We start from the raw sequence: 18,175 nt of genomic DNA on the forward strand, positions 1-18,175 counted from the left end.
GTACCTCATGTTCATCTACCTATTACTTCAATCCACTTGAATAATAAAGGTAGAATGAGGTATTTTATCTATTGGCTGAAACAGCTGTAAGTTATTTTTCCCAATTTATATTCATGTTTTTTATAATAATTACTGGTATTCTTATATATTACACCAGTCATTGGGTATGACTCCTTTGTGAACCACCTAGTTTACAATACGGGTGACTAGGCCATGACCCACACCTCAGGATATTTTAAGCATCTCAGCAGTGATTCCTGATGGGCTGGGGGCTTTTCCTGACTTCATATCCTTAATTGCTTTATCTACCAGGGTACTGTCTATTTGAGTAGCTGGACCTTCTACTGGGTCAACATTTTCCACATACAGCAGCCCTTTATAATGGCTTCTCCAAGCCTCTTTCTTTGCAGAACCATTAAAAGCAAGTGCACCATCAACCATGCAGACACATTTCTCTCCTGTGACATCACAATTTTCTCTCACACACTGTCTTGCAATCTGAAATACTTCAATTCTTTGGACCTCTTGTCACTGAACATTGGCAAACTTCTTATCTGCTTCTCCCTTGGCTATGTATACCTGTCTCCCAGTCTCCCTTCTGGCTATCTGGTACAAGTTCCCTGATACTCCCACTCTTCCAGGGTTTCCAGGCCTGTTTCTTTGCTCTAATGGCCTTGTCTACTATATTATTCCACTATCACATTACTCTAGGTTTGGAAGGGACTTTGCACAAGCTGAAGATTTGGTCTGTAGCACTCAGTAAGCTGTCCCATAGGAATTTCCAGTTACCCACTATGTCCCGACAAAGCCTATAGATATATACAAGTACCTCATGTTCATCTACCTATTACTTCAATCCACTTGAGTAATAAAGGTAGAATGAGGTATTTTATCTATTGGCTGAAACAGCTGTAAGTTATTTTCCCAATTTATATTCATGTTTTTAATAATAATTACTGGTATTCTTATATATTACTATATTTTATATCTTATTATTATATGTAAAGAATAATGTTATATGTATGTATATTATTGTAATTATCAGTTTAGTAAATAAATAGGTTAATATAATATAATGTCTAAAAGTTGATGAACCACCTATTGATCTCCTCCATTTTCTTATTGCTATATATATATATATATATATATACCGGAGTAAACACATAAATGTGAAACAAGGCGGAAAAAAGACTTGTGCAGATTCTAGCAAAAACTGTCCGATGAACGGCAACGGGAAACTCAGAGTAACAGGTTTTGTTGAATTTTCTGCTGCTTTAAATAAAGTATATTTCAATAGCAATAGGAAGTGCATGTTGTGCCTGGTTGAGAAGAGAGCAATTTTAAAGAGTGCCCAACATCCAGATATTTACCTGAATATCCTTGCTCACATGAAAGGAAGTACATCCTATCGTACCTGCATACTCCATCATGATTGCAACGACAGGTTCCCAGTCTCAACCTTCTCCCAATACACTCAGTGCTTTTTACATGGCACTAGCACAGGCAAGGTTAATTTTGGCTTGATTTTTACAACCGAATGCCTTTCCAAAATGCCAACCACTTTACAGTGTGGATTGGACGTTTTTTACATGGCACCAGCACAGGCAGGATCATCAAGAAACTTGCAAGATAAGGAATTTTAAGGCAAGGGCATTTGAAGAGAGGAACTTGTGTCAGATGATGAAAAGTTAGGGTCTGACACAGAGACAGAGAGGCAAAAACAAGTGTCTTGGTATACTGGAGGGGTCATTGGGAGTGATCCAGTGTCAAATGATGGAAAGTTAGAGCATGACAGAGAAATAAAGTGGCAGAAACAGGTCTCTTGCTATAGAGGAGGTGTGAAAGAGAGAGAGAGAGAGAGAGAGAGAGAGAGAGAGAGAGAGAGAGAGAGAGAGAGGAGAGAGAGAGAGAGGAGAGAGAGAGGGAGAGAGAGATACAAGAAAGAGGACAGAAACAGATATGCTGATGTAAGGAGATACTTGGTTACCTAGTCAGTGGGAAAAGCAAAAAGGAGAGAGAGAGTGATCAAGTATGAGGTCAGAAACAGGTTTGCTGCTGTAGAGGAGATATATGGCTACCCAGCCAGAGGGAAGAGAAAGAGAGAGAGAGAGAGAGGGAGGGAGAGAGAGAGAGAGAGCAGGAGAGAGATGGTGGTGAAGTGCCAGGGTATACTCACAAGTAACAAGGATCAGAGCATAAATGTAATGGTAGAGTAAGGAAGAGACAGGTATGGAGTTCATAATATACGCGGTCAGGCATTGCCAAGAAGGTGCAAGTAGGGAGTGGGGACTGCAGTGACTGGTGAAGACTTGGGTATAAAAATGGGGTGAGGGAAAGCAGCAATACAGTGAGCAGGTCAGTGAGGGAAGGAAAGGGGACTGGAAGACAATCATATTTTATGAAGAGGAAATGTGAGGAAGAGAATGATGCAGTTTAGAAGAGGTGTTGTCCAGTTTCTTGGGGTAAAGTATGTTACATGTGGGTGAGACACAATGCTTCTAGCACTCAGTTTTGTTGACGTGGGTGGGTCTTCTCTAGAACCTCATATCGCTAAACATCTCAGTCCATTGTCATTTCCTCTGTGAGCCCTAACATCCTAAGATTGGTCCTTACCATTTCATCTCATGTCTTCCACAAGTACTGTCAACTTTTAATGACAGGCACTTTTGTATACAACTCTTTAGCAAAACCATCACGTCCAAACCAACACATTCTTCTCTTCTGCATACCGCATTTAATTCCTCTTATACCTAACTTTTCTCTCAACACAGTTGTGCTTTGTCAGTCATACACACTGATGTTGCAAATCCAACAGAGCATACAGCTTTCATTCTTCTCCAGTCTACACATATCCTCTGCATTCAGAGCCCATGTCTCACTACCATGAAATATAGCTCTTCTCACACAAGCATCATACAATCTACCTTTCACAGAGAGAGTCCTTTTGTTGCCAACAGAGGTAGTTGCTCTCTGAACTTCCTCCATCACATGTTTTTAATAATACATATATATATATATATATATGTTTGTATGGCCAGTACCGCATCGACTGGCCTCCGTGCTGTGGGCACGTAACAAACACCATCTGATTGTGGCCGTTCGCCAGCCTCATCTGGCACCTGTGTCGGTGGCACATAAAAACACCATCTGAGCGTGGCCGTCTGCCAGCCTCGTCTGGCACCTGTGTCGGTGGCACATAAAAAACACCATCCGAGCGTGGCCGTTCGCCAGCCTCGTCTGGCACCTGTGTTGGTGGCACATAAAATCACCCACTACACTCTCGGAGTGGTTGGCGTTAGGAAGGGCATCCAGCTGTAGAAACACTGCCAGATCTGACTGGCCTGGTGCAGCCTTCGGGCTCCCCAGACCCCAGTTGAACCGTCCAACCCATGCTAGCATGGAAAGCGGACGTTAAATGATGATGATGATGATGAAAACATAAATCCGGAGAAGAAGCACACTCTAAGACATAGAGCAGATTATATTTAAATGGGCAGAGCCAGTTTATGGGATTGCTGTGGGCTTCCTGTCCATAAAGGGTTTAGCTGTATGGACGGGAAACCCGTGGTAATCCCATAAACTAGCCTTCCCTATTAAATATATATATATATGTGTGTGTGTGTGTGTCCCCTAATCCTGACACCATAAGATAGTTATAAATGAGCATCGAAATCATACAAGTGGTGTCATTTGTGTCACATCTTTCATGAAGAACATATCTTAGCCATGGGGAAATATTTCCTTGCTTGAAGGTTCATAATAGGAACAGCATCCACCACCAGAACATTTACCTCAATGAATTCTGTCTAACCCATGCATGCATGGAAAAGTGGACTTTGAATTGCTGAAGATGATGAATACTAGTCATTGAGCTACTGTTATCTTCCTCACTGAGTAATTATTTTGAAGTAGGTATTAAATGCTCACTATAACTTAGTTGATGGTTTTTCTTGCAAATGGCGTCCCTGAGTATTCAACCTAGGTTGCATTATTTTAATTTTTAAATAGCTAATTTTTCTCACCTACTGATGTAGTATTTTTGTAGTACTTTAATCAATGAGTTATCTATCAAATATGGTGAGGTCTAATAAGACTGGATCAGAACTGCAGCTGTTTACTAATATTTGATAAAATGATAAAAATAGTAATAGTCATTGAGCTAATGATACGTTTAACACTCTTTGAATATGTATTTTGAGATGAGCTGACTTATTATTTAAGAAACATGTCTTTCCCCGGCTACTAAAACAATTAGGTCATGATGGCCTATATATGGGGATTAAAATTGAAAGACTTCTACTGGTGGTTTAATATTCACCAGGCTCGTGAGACTCACCCTTTTTGAACAAAAATGTCCTAAGGAGGTAAGTAAAATTCTTAGACTTGTGTAGATAGCGAAGTGTAACAGCCTTGTCAACAATGAAAAAGTAAAATTAATTTTTATTAGCATAAAATCTTAAATATTATAAGAAAAATGAGATAAATCACTACTACTGTTAAATTATTTCTGTAATATCATTGCAATTTGGAAAATGGAAATTATTTCATTGGACAGGCAAGAAAATTTTAAAGTCTGGAACCTATTCTATCAGTTACCTTTGCCAAACCACTAAGTTATTGGGTTGTAAACAAAGACCACACACACGAATGCAGTGGGACTGAACCCTAAAATATGTAGCTGGAAGCAAGGTTCTTACCACACAGCAAAACCTGAGCCTTTCAGTTAGGCAGGCATTAGTATGGATTAGAAAATAATTTGTTTGCTGATTTCTATAAACACAAGCTGTAATTCTTGCTTAGATTCATTGATTTAGAGGTAGCTCTGACTGAAGTGACAAAAAAAAAAAAAAAAAAAAAACTAGGTTGAAACATTGTGGTATCATAAAAGTCCTATTAACACTAATGAATCAAATCTGTTCTGAACACACATTCGTCTGAAAAAGGAAAGTGTTCTCCAAAGATAAAATACAACAACAGTCAGCAAATTCACATTTTAATTTAACAGAACATATTAATGAATATGTATATCATGTTTCTTATTCTCACTGTTCCTCATGTATATGATAAATTACTAATAAAAAAAAAAATTGCAGTTTGTGACCTAATGGTGCTTGTGTGGCTGTGCGGTAAGAAGCTTGCTTTAAACTACATGGTTCAATCCCACTGCATGGCACTTTGGGCAAATGTCTTCTCATAAAAGCCCCAGGCTGATCAAAGCTTTATGAGTGGATTTGGTAGATGGAAACTGTAAGAAGCCTAGCATATATATATATATATAAAATGTACTGATCTGTGATAGAAAATTCAATAAAAAAAGTACTCCATACATATATGTATGTATGTATCATCATCATTGAACATCTGTTGTCCATGCCGACATGTGTTGGACGTTGGCTGGCATGCTGGAAGGGTGCACCAGACTCCAGTCTGATTTGGTATGGTTTTCTACAGCTGGGTGCCCTTCCTAATGCCAACCACTCTAAGAGTGTAATGGGTGCTTTTACATGCTACCGACATGGGTGCCATTTGCATGACACCATGGTGCGTTTACATACCAATTTGCTCGACACAAGTATCTGCCACAACATAATGCCAAAGGTCTCGGTTATTGCCTCTGTGAGGCCCAACACTTGAAAGTAACTCAGCCACTTTACCTCCGTGAGACCCAATGCTTGAAAGGAACTCAGCCACTTTGTCTCCATGAGGCCCAATGTTCAAAAGATGTTCTCTATGTGCCACCAGCACTGGTGCACTTGGCTTGATGGGTCCTCTCAAGCACAGCACATCACCAAAGGTCTTGGTCACCAGTCATTGTCTCAGTGAGGCTCAAATTTTGAAGGTCATGCTTCACCACCTTGTCCCATATTTTCCTGGGTCTATCTCTACTACAGGTTTCCTCCACAGTTAGAGATTGGCACTTCTTTACACAGCTGTCTTCATCCATACACATCACATACCAGTGCAGTCATCTCTCTTGCACACCACATCTGATTCCTCTTATGCCTAACTTTTCTCTCAAGATGCTTAGATTCTGTTGAACATGCACATCTAGCGAAGCATACTAGTTTCATTTTCTTTCAAGTCTATGCATGTCCTCGGCTGTCATGGCCCATGTTTCACTATCATGCAGCATAGCACACAGGCATCAAACAATCTGAACCCGGAACCATGTGATTGGGAAGCAAGCATCTTACCACACGCTTATAAATGATTTGTATACCTTTTTATCTTCTTTTCAATGATTTGTTTCAATCATTGGACTGCAACCATACTGGGAAACTACCTTAGAAGGTTTAGTCAAACAAATCAATCCCAATACTTATATTTTTTAAGCCTGGTATTTATTCTATTGGTCTTTTGGGGATGTAAATAAACCAACACTAGTTGTCAAGCAGAGGGTGAGAGACACAGCATAACACACACATACATAAGACAAGCTTCTTTCAGTTTCATCTACAAAATCCACTCACAAGGTTTTGGTTGGCCTGGAGCTATACTAGAAGACACCCAAGGTGCTACGTAGCAGGAGTGAACCAATTCATTCAATATTGGTTTTGTTGAGACTGTTGGTACCTCTCACTTACAATGCATTCTTTACATTTTATCAGAGAAAAAAATTTTTACTCTGTGTCATCTAGGATGCCTCTATGTAGCTCCTTGACTCGATAGAAATAGTAACTTTACATCCATTTAACTGTGATCTCATAGGTGAGGTGGTGTAGTTGTGGAAGCAAATATCTTTAACGGTAGATGCTGTTCCTACCTTCTTCCACTAAACAGACATCTATGCAGTAGCAAACAAGTAATTATTTGTCAGTCAGGAAAACTGGAGAAACCAGAGTTAGGTATCTAGTTAAAGAATACAGCAAGCACTGATATCAACTGACAAGATCTGAACATAGAACTATGTGATCAATAGTCAAAAACCTTAACATTACAGCTGATTCTGCTTCAATATGTGTGTGTGTGAAGCAACAAAAAACTTCACAAATATTTTGGGGAAAAATAAAAAATATAAAATAAAAAAGACTACCAAGTTAAAAAGGTAACATGGAATGATGAACAAAACTGTTCATTTATGTATTTATTATACCAAAACAAATTCCAGTCAGTCCAATAACCAAGAGGGGAATTATTTCCATCCTTTTACAGAAAACCCCTTTAACTTGAAATTCAAGCACAACTAATCTAGCAATGCAAAGAAACAATTTGCTCACTGTATTAAAGGAAATTATTCTTCTTCCCATACATCACCATATTCGTTTTTAGATTTAACTGAAAGCAAAACAAATACAAATAAATAATTAAGAATGTTGTGACAATGATGTTAGTGGTAGATTATTGCACTAAAAAGATGTTTTATAGTGTTTAAATTTATCTTTATTACATTCTGAATTGCACACACACACACAAAATCTAAGTTAAACTTTAATCTTTCTTTAGAATATAAAATAAATACCAATATTATATTAGTATTGTTTCAGTAGATTTTGTTCAATAGCACTATAAACTTGGTACCACACAAATCAAAAAACACATACCAAACACTGTGTTTTTTTTTCTATTCATCAACAATACATAACTAAAAGCAGACTCAAACCCTTATGTCTGATGGTACCCCAAGCAAGCAAAGTTCAGGCACCCTTACAAGTATAATTTTTTAAAAAAATTTTCACAAGAAAATCATGTAAATGTAGGAATTAAAGTATTTATTACAACTTTTATTACAAAAAGCAATAAAGTTTTAATTTTATTTATTATTTTCATCTTTCTCCCCTTTATGTCTAGATCTCAAATTCATAATCTGTTGTTATCCATTGTTGCCTCTTAGACTTCACAAACTAGAGCTTCTAATAGTCTCATTGTCCACTCTAAGCAATGTGAAGTTTAAGCAAGCTGAGTTATCTACCTTCTCTCTACAGACTAATATTAATTTAAAATTTTGGCACAAAGCCAGCAATTTCAGGGGAAGGGTAAATCGATCACATTGACGCGAGTGCTCAACTGGTACTTATTTTATTGAATCTGAAAGGATGAAAAGCAAAGATGACCTGGGGGAATTAGAACTCAGAATGTGAAGATGGACGAAATGTGGAAGCTCACAGAAAGAGGCTGTTTTTGTTCAAGAGTGAAAGACTTAATCCAATACCCATTGTTACATTGACATCTCATCCTAGTAGGGTCCACCCTGTTATAAGTATTTGGATCAGGTCTCCAGTCTGAGGATAACTACTTTCTTTGCACCTGTCACAGAGGTATTGGATAAAATTATTAGTACTACTCTTCTTTTACTCTGTTGTAATTCATAAAGTTGGGTAGCAATTTGGAATAAAGAAATAAAGACTTTGCTGGCTACTTTCTTTCTTACTTGGTTATCTGTTACCAAACTCCACTGGCAAGGGCTGGTGGCAAAACAAGTGAAGGCTGCAGTCACTGCAGAGAACAGTCAGAGAAAAGGGAGACTTTCCCCTTAAACCATATTCAGAGGCAATCACAGTGCAGTGTTAGATCCACAACCAGTTAGCCTCTTCCTCTGACTAAGCAATTAAGAAATAATAAAAATAATAATAATTACCTGGCATATTTGATGAAGATCTTGGTACTCTAATAGGTATACTATCTTGTTCTTGTCTAGACTCAGGAACAGAAGGTGGCGGTGATGATGGAGGTTTTGTCTGTTTTGTCCATCTTGAATATTGGCCTTCTGTATATGACTTCCTATTCTGGCGTCGGAGGTCTTCATATGATTTGTATTCCTGATTTTGTGCATCTGAATGAGAAAAACCATGAAGTAATTTTGATTGTTTTTTATTCTCTCACTGGTTTCGACCACTGGACTACAGCCATGCAGGGGACCCACCTTGAAATCAATCATATTACCTCACAGCTTGTTTCATTGATCTTTAACAGCTGAACTGCTAAGTTATAGGGCATAAAGGAACACAATATAAACAACAGTAGTTTTATAGAGTAAAAATAGACATACCCACATAAACACACACACATACATATATATCATCATCATCATCATCATCATTTAACGTCCGTTGTCCATGCTGGCACACTGGAAGGCCGCACCAAACTCCAGTCTGATTTGGTATGGTTTTCTAAGACTGGATGCCTTCCCTTATGCCAACAACTCTGAGAGTGTAATGGGTGCTTTTACGTTTCACCGGCACAGGTGACACAGGTATCTGCCATGACTACGATTTTGCTTGTCTTGATGGGTCTTTTTCTGAAGTATGACTTAATGCCAAAGGTCTTGGTCATTGACTCCATGAGGCCAAAAGCTCAAAAGAAACTCAGCCTTCATGAGGTCCAATGCTTGAAAGGAACTCAGCCATCTTCCCTCTGAGAGACTCATCACTTGAAAGGGAATTCAGCCACTTTGCCTCCATAACAGTACGTGTGTATGCACAAACACACAAATATAAGATGCAGGTATGGTTGTGTGGATAGGAACATTGCTTAGGAACCACATTGTTGAAGGTTTGATACACTGTCAAACTAATACCTTCCACAGCAACTGCTGATTTATGAATGAAATTGGCAGACAGAAACTGTATGAAGTTTGTCATATATAAATGTGTGTGTGTGTGTGTGTGTGTGTGTGTGTGCATGTGTATATATATATATATATATATATGGTGGTTGCCTACTCCCTATGCAGAGTCTGACCACTTCTTGTACTTACACCTTAGATCTATAATGGCATCTGATGTGGCTTTTTAAACCAATTTTTTAAAAAGACACTTACATAAATTGCATATCTGCTTTTGGACCACCAAGAGTTGCATTAAGTTCAATCTTAGTAGATCTTAACATGTCTTTTGAGGCCTCCATCAGATTTGCAGATCTTATATGGCATACACACATGTGTGTGTGTGTACATTTGTGTCTTCTTGCCTTGATGTTTGCATGTTGATCAAAACAAAAGTTCTCATTCAGTGTCATTTGTGTACAAATGAATTGTTCAATGCTTGAAGTTACAAGGAGAAATATTTTGCTTTGCTTGGAAACAGGTGAGGGATGGCAACAGAAAAACCTTCTGGTCACAGAAAATCTATCTCAAGTTTTATCAGCCATGCAAGCATGGAAAAGTGGGAGTTAAGATGATGATGGTGATGATGTATATGTAATGTGTATATAAAGATAGTCGATGAGAAAGCATCGTAGCTCTTTGTTCTGACGTTCGAAACTCTGATTACTATAATGACAACCTTTTACAGTTTGTTCTAAATTTTAACATATAAAATAATACTCTATTTCTCTAATATCGAGGTCTCATTCTCTTGTTGCTTTTTATTATATATATGTGTATGTATGTGTGTGTGTGTGTGTGTGTGTGTGTGTGTGTGTTAAGAAGCTTGCTTCCTAACCATATGGTTCTGGGTTCAGTCCCACCGTGTGGTACCTTGGGCAAGTGTCTTCTACTATAACCTTACACTAACCAAAGCTTTGTGAGTGGATAAGGTAGACAGAAACTGAAAGAAGCACACTTTATATATATATATATATATATGTATATGTCTATTTGTGTATGTCTTTGTCCTCTACCGCCACTTGACAATTGGTGTTGGTGTGTTTATGTTTCAGTTTCTTAGCAGTTTGGCAAAAGAGACCGATAAAAGATAAAAGACATTTTTATACATACATACATATATATATATATACATATCACTGCACAGCACCTTGGGAAAGCATCTTCTACTATAGCCTCAGGTCAACCAAAGTCTTGTGAGTGGATTTGGTAGATGGAAACTGAAATATGTATGTATGTATTTATGTGTGTGTGTGTTTGTCCCCACCATTGCTTGACAATCAGTGTTGATGTGTTTATGTCCTTTTAACTTAATGGTTCAACAAAAGAAACTGATAAAATAAACACTAGGCTTAAAAAGAATAAGTCCTGGAGCCAATTTCTTGGATTAAAACACTTTAGGTTAGTGCTCCAGCATGGCTGCAATCAAATGACTGAAACAAGTAAAAGAAACAAAAAAAATATATACATTATATATGACCTATTATCTACATATATATATTTAAAATAGTAGGGGGTAATGTGCAGAATTTCTAACAGGTTGAATAATTATATGAAGTTGAAGTGAGTAACTCCATATCCTCTACTGAAGAATTTTCTAAAACCACATGGCATTGGGGTGGAAGTAAAACCATAGCAATATGATCTTTTTAAAGTTAAAGATGTATTTTTCTCTCATCTCAGATATACCTCCATCTCTAAGCTTTCATGCACCTGGAATTCTTCCATAGTACTGACCCCACACCAATCTAGAGTCGCTTTTTGTTCATCCAGAAAGCTATAATCTATTGTTGTAGACTTTTTTGTATCTAGCATAATAATTTTCTTATAATGTCCAATGAGGAAAACGATTTTAAAAATTGGTACCTTCCCACTGCCGGCTCACTCCTCCTCCAAAAAAAATGTAAAATTAAAAAGTAACAATATATTTTACCCTGAGACTGGTCACCTAATGAAAAGGTGGGAAGTGGTTCTTTTGGTTCGGCCTTTGACTGAAAGACATTAGAATCTTCAAAAATCTTTGTATCGCTTGTCGTCAGCGTAGTATCCATAGGAACTTCGGGAACAAATTCTGTTGTTGGTTGACTATATAAAAAAAACAAACAAAAAAAGCAAATTTCAGAACCTGAAAAGGCATTAGCAAAATATCTTTCTCCACTTCTTTTTAATTATCTTAGCTAATTTTGTAAATTCAGAGACTCACAAGATATGTGGCTGATCAATATGTATTGTGATTTTAGAATGTAGGTGGGTGTGTATCAAGTTAAATATCTGTTCAGAAAAAACATATGTAAGATATATCCTGCTTGCATCTATATTCAATATGTCCATCTATCTAGTCAGTATCTACACACCGTTTCTATCCATCTCTTCAATAACCACAGGGTCTATAAGAGTGTAGGACAAAAATGGAGTCAATGTTTAACTTTTTTCCAAAATTAGAATAGACATAGAAATTTACAATTTTACATTCACTCTACCACCAAAATGTATTCATCATTTTTATTGCTTGAATCTGCACACTGTGCACCAGGGTAGTTTACTGTGGAATTTTTTCCAGATTTCAGAACCCCCACCTGCACCCCCGAAGACAAAACACGAATCAATTTTTAAATGATAATTTTTTTTGTTCTTATAATTTGTAGTTTATGAACACTTCTCTAAGCTGTAAAATATTATTTAATTAATCTAATCACAAAACTCTAATAACTCTAATCACAAAAAATGAATATAATAAAAAGAACATCATACTGTATCTTTAAAAAACGAAAACAAAAAACAATATTGAAAACCTCATAAAAGTTCATTTTACTACAACCCAATGCCATATCCTATGCCATTCAGAAATTCTTAGATGGTTTCCTCTCATTCACATAGTCCAGAGTGGGGTTTTGCTTAGACCTTATGTCTATATATCCTGTTAAACATCTACACACCATATCTATATATCCAGTCAACATTTCTACACTGCATATTTTTGTTTACTGAATATCTCAATTAGCCAACATATAATGAGATATAAGACAAATTCCTTGTATAAGCATCTAAGACAAAGATATTGTACAGTTCATGTTTATGAATGCAGTACCTGGTAAGAGAGATAGTTTATCTTCAGATAAAATTTTAAATGGAATATTGTAAATAAATAAACTGAGAAACATTATTTTTGAAAAAATAAAAAAATAACAAGCAATCAAAACAAAAACTAATAATTTCTAGCAAAGCATAAAGCCAAAAATTATTGGAAAGGAATGGCTGATTAAATTGACCTCAGTGCTTGAATAGTACTATTTTGTTGTTCCCAGAAGGCTGAGAGGGAAAGTTAACATTGGTGGGATTTGAACTCAAACATAAATAGCCAAAACAAATAAACAAAGACATTCAATCCAATGCTCTAACGAATTTGCCAATTCTTTAATTTATTTTACATCTGTATTTCCCAGTTTATGCCTGCCAAATTCAACATACAAGGAATCAGTCGACAGGACTAGAAGAATATTGCTAAAAAATGCGACACAGTGTGTGAGCTGTACATTTACAAAGCAAACTTCTGAGACCTAACGTCTACGTCTGTGTCTTTTGGATTAGTATGTAGTTAAAAAAAAACAACCCCAAAACAATTAAATAAAAACAGATTCAATAAAAAAAAACCTAGTCTTATATCTTGATTAAAAATATTAATTCCCATGTAATCGTTTGTATACATTCTCACTATTATCAATATAATTGGAAAGATATAGGTCACACTGACATATTTGTAGAAAAAATTATACACATCGTTTATGTATTGTATAAGTTTATTGTTCATGTAGTAAGCTACGAAATTCTTACAGACTGCCTTATGGTCCCAGTAGACAAAATAGAAAAGGCGTTGTCCCGGAGGATGGGGAGGGAGATGTGCTGGAACAGTCAAATTCACTGGACTCACACTTGCAGGGTCCAAGAATGTTGGAGGTCTCCACTGCCACGATGAACTTATGGCAGTGGTAACCCAGTCAGAGAGCAGCCGATACTTTGACAGTTTGCTTTTCTCAGTCTGACGAGCAACGGAGCTTGGGCTGGTAGCTGAACACACAAAGTTTGCAAGATTCTTGATGTGAAATCGTGTTTGGAAAGAGATATTGTCATACTTGGGGATGGTCACCTCTTGCCTATTAAAGACACGCTGCGCGTGTTCAATCGGTAACAGATAACCATCCCCAAGTATAACAATAAATATACATAATCACTATCACTTACATTCACTTGATTTCTGCAGCTAGATGCACTTCCTATTGCTAGACATTTTACACACGGTGCTGGGAGCATTTTCTCGTGGTTAGGAGATGGACTAATGGCAGAAGAAAGACCAGAAATAGTTGAGAGTATGTGGGGATAGGAGTTCAAGTGAAGAGAGTGCTCAGTAGTAACTTAGGGCATGACGTTAGAGAGGGATGAGAGGGAGAGAGAAGAAAACCCAGAATGGGTGAGAAGTTAGAAAGGGCAAGAGTATGATGGGTAAAGATAGGGATATCTAGTGGTGGAGTCAATAGAGGAATGATTGGCAATAGAAGAGGTGAACAAAGGTTAAGAGTTGATGATGGGATGAAGGGACAAAGTAGGAATTAGTTGGCAATAAGAGAGTGCTGGCTGGTAGGGTGCTAGAATATATGTGGCAGGTATCCAACATAGCCTCTCACTGGTGAGCCTAGACAAGGGTGAGGGCAGAAATGGTAGAGAGATGAGAGATGGAAGGCAGTGAGATGGGAGAGGGTCATCGAAGGGGGAGTAAGCAATAAAGATATGAGACAGTGGTGCACTTCATTTTTATATTTGGCTTGCAGATTCTTCATGTGAATTTGTGTGTTGAAACAAATCTTGTAGTGTTTTGGATTGGCGAGGAGTGGGGTGGGGGCTTATGCCAAATTAACACATTCATGGTTCAATATCACTTCTTTAATGTTAGTCAATCAGTGGGCCGGTTAAATATCTAACCAATCTTTTGTTTAATTTGTTGGTTAAACAATCAATCAGCTGTTTGTTTATCAAAGTCCTTTTATAACTATTTGTGACCGCATCAATGACATGCATCTTCTCTTCAAAATCTGCCTTATATAGTATGAAATAATACAGAACATGGATTAAGGCGCAGGAGTGGCTGTGTGGTAAGTAGCTTGCTTACCAATCACATGGTTCTGGGTTCAGTCCCACTGCATGGCACCTTGGGAAAATGTCTTCTACTATAGCCTCAGGCTGACCAAAGCCTTGTGAGTGGATTTGCTAGATAGAAACTGAAAAAAGCCCGTCGTATATATGTATGTATATATATATATGTTTGTGTACCTTTGTTTGTTCCCCAACATCACTTGACAATTGATGGTGGTGCGTTTACGTCCCTGTAACTTAGCAGTTCAGCAAAAGAAAATTATAGAGTAAGTACTAGGCTTCCAAAGAATAAGTCCTGGGGTCGATTTGCTTGACTAAAGGCGGTGCTCCAGCATGGCCACAGTCAAATGACTGAAACAAGTAAAAGAGAGAGTAGGAGTAAGTAATGGATACTGTTCACTGGCCATGTACTTTGGTTACCGCAGCACAGACATGCTACCATCACAATGGAGTGGACACCAAAAGGAGGAAAAAGACCGAGTGAAAGATCAAGGAAGACGTGGCACAATACATTCCAGGACAACATGATAGTGATGGAAATCAACCCAAGTTGAGTAAAAAGGAAAGCCAACAATTGGGATGCTGGATGACAGCTTGCTGCACATTGTACTGATAGCACTGAAGGCTCTTGGAGCTAAGAGTAAGATGAAAGACCAACTAGAATTGGCATTAATTGGAATACCTTCCAATTTTTATTTCATCCTATGCAATAGCCCTAAACTGTATGAATGCTCCATCTGCTGGATCAGCAGCAGGAGTTTAACTTAGTTATTATTCAGAGCCACAGCCTGATATGGTAATTTGTTGTGCATTTAGAGCATCCAATTTCAAGCATGTATGTGTACATAGATGATGATGATGATGATTGGAGTGGTTGGCGTTAGGAAGGGCATCCAGCCGTAGAAACACTGCCAGATCAGACTGGGCCTGGTGCAGCCTTCTGGCTTCCCAGACCCCAGTTGAACCGTCCAACCCATGCTAGCATGGAAAGCGGACGCTAAATGATGATGATGATGATGATATATATATAATAATAATATGAGGGAATATAATTTCAAACTTACAGGGAAAAATTCAGTTTAGAAATACTAAATCAAATTTCCCAAAATATATATATATAAATTAGAAAAAAAACACCTTTTATCAATTCAATAATGAAAAATTAAGTTATACCATTTAGAAAAATTACATATTATAAAAAGATTAAATATAAGATAAAACATATAACGATGATTAAGTAATGTGCAAAATAATAGATAAAACGTATATATATATATATATAGGCTTCTAAACACTTGTGTCAAGGTATGTTTTGCTATGAATGGATGGGTTCTCTATAGCACTACATACTGCCAATCAAACAGTTCTTTCTGACCTCAACAGTAGAAGCAGCATTTTCAGGTCAGCCTTCGCCACTTCCTCCTTTGGTTTCCCTCATCTGCAAGTTCCACTAGCTTGAAATTCATGGTACAGCAGTCATTATCTATATGCATCAAATGCCCATATCATTGTAGTCTTCTTTCTTGCACACTACACCTGACTCCCCCCCCCCCCTCTTAGCTCATTTGACTTTGAGCATTCATGCATACTAACATTACTCATCCATTTGAACAAGCGAGATCCATATCTTTCTAATGTTCTCAAGTCTTCTGCATTCAATGAAACTTCGTAAGTCTCACTTTCATGCAGTTCTAACTCAAGCATACAATTTGCCCTTCACTCAGAGAGGATAGATTTTGTTGCCTGCAGTGGTGGTAACTCCCTGAACTTTTTCCTAATTCTTAACCTGGTTACTATACTTTTTGAATCATCACCTTTCCCGCTAATTATGTCATTTAGATAACAGATTATTTTTAGTGAGCCATACAAGCATTTAAGAGAAACTATTTCCAGTGTGCTAATAATACATATTGTTCCAGTGCATTAATCACATACAAACCTTATGTTCTGTGTCAACCTGCCTTGTGGTTCTATTACTCTTCTTGTGTGTGCATAGCTTGCATTGAGTACAGTGAATGGAATTTATACCTACTCCTTTTCTGCATATTGAGCAAGGCCATTTTCTTGAATTATTAAAACATTAGTTTTTGCTAAGTTTACTTTGAGGTCACATGATTCTAAGCTTAACCACCAAGCACGGTATTTCTTTCTAATTCCATTATAGATTCAGCTATGAGAACTAGATCATCAACATAGAAGATTTCTTGTGGACAATTGGTCTTGAAATCCTATGTGATGACCAGTAGGACTATGATAAATAGAGAGACTGAATACTGAGCCTTGCTGGACACTTATCTTCCTAATAAATTTGTCACTGAATTCATCCTTGACTCTCACATTATTTAATCCATTTTTGTACATAGCTTGAACAGCCCTCACAACACCCCCCACCCCATGTGCGTTTTACAGTTGGCTTTTTCATGCTACAATGGGCTTGATGAAAAATGCATTGAGGCATTGTTTTACACATGGATGCCTTTCCTGTCACTAACATTTACCAATTGCTCAATCAACTGAATGATCAGCTAACTGATTATAGTCCAAGTGGTTGAGTGTAACACAGATGCATGTTCCCTTAATGTAATCCTCAGAGAGAATTAAGTGTGATACTGTGTGACATGGTTGTACTTTTAAATTATGGGTACAATCCAATTGACATGCTTCCACATAGTTCCTTTCTACTCAGTTTCATGCACAAAACTTGAGTTAAGCAAAGCTATAGTAAAAGATACATGCCCCAGCTGGAAAGTATTGTTGCGGTTGTTGAGAAGCTTACTTTCCAGCCTTATAGTCTTGGGTTCAGTCCCACTACGCAGTACCTTGAGGAAGCATCTTCTACTAAAGCCCTGGGCCATCTAAAGACTTGTGAATGAATTTGGTAAACAGAAACTGAAATGTGGTCTTTAAAAAATGATAATGATGACAATAAAATCTATTGATATTGAACGTCCAATTCATACACAGAATTTCTCATTCAATGCTCATTACAGTGAGACTGTTTTGACTCATAATGATCAATTTTAAAAATGGGATTTTTCATTGCAGTTGATAACCATGAATAATACAGAGAGATGCAAGGTATTTTCTACATTTGGAAAATAACACACCAAAGAATTGTCAGTTATTGAATGATAAAACAGTAAAACTACAAGGCCTTGTCTGGTACCAGTATGGAAATTAAGTCCATGCTTAAACATTTCAGTAAAATGTTCAGATTATAGGTGCAGGCACACATTCATATCTGTGTGCATGTCTTTATACCTGTGTTTGTCCCTGCCATTGCTTGACAACTAGTGTTGGCTTGTTTACATCTCCCATAACTTACCGATTAAGCAATGGAGAATGACAGATATTACCAGACTTAAAAATAAAATAAGTACTTGGGTCAAGTTGTTCAACCAAACCCTTCAAAACAGGACCCCAGCATCACTATAGTCTAATGATCGAAATGAGAAAAAATTTAAAAAGTAAATATTTTTTTTTAACCAA

At 37.3% G+C, this 18,175-nt stretch overlaps 1 protein-coding gene across 2 annotated transcripts in view; it reads right to left on the reverse strand.

Annotated features, from left to right (window-relative positions):
• Window positions 1–7,037: 7,037 nt before the first annotated feature.
• Window positions 7,038–18,175, reverse strand: part of LOC115222568 (OCIA domain-containing protein 1) — a 37,883-nt gene continuing 26,745 nt past the window's right edge. The window contains exons 6-8 of one of the 2 annotated variants that reach the window (XM_036511740.1): window positions 11,475–11,626; window positions 8,582–8,770; window positions 7,038–7,281 (exon numbers count right to left, since the gene is read on the reverse strand). In XM_036511740.1, the coding sequence (XP_036367633.1) occupies window positions 7,232–7,281; window positions 8,582–8,770; window positions 11,475–11,626 (391 nt within the window). In that variant the 3' untranslated portion in view covers window positions 7,038–7,231. Of the gene's footprint in view, window positions 7,282–8,575; window positions 8,771–11,474; window positions 11,627–18,175 lie in introns of both variants that reach the window. The other variant, XM_029792845.2, reaches the window with a different exon arrangement.

This window comes from Octopus sinensis, linkage group LG20 (genome assembly GCF_006345805.1).
Source record: "Octopus sinensis linkage group LG20, ASM634580v1, whole genome shotgun sequence".
Lineage (NCBI taxonomy): Eukaryota > Metazoa > Mollusca > Cephalopoda > Octopoda > Octopodidae > Octopus > Octopus sinensis.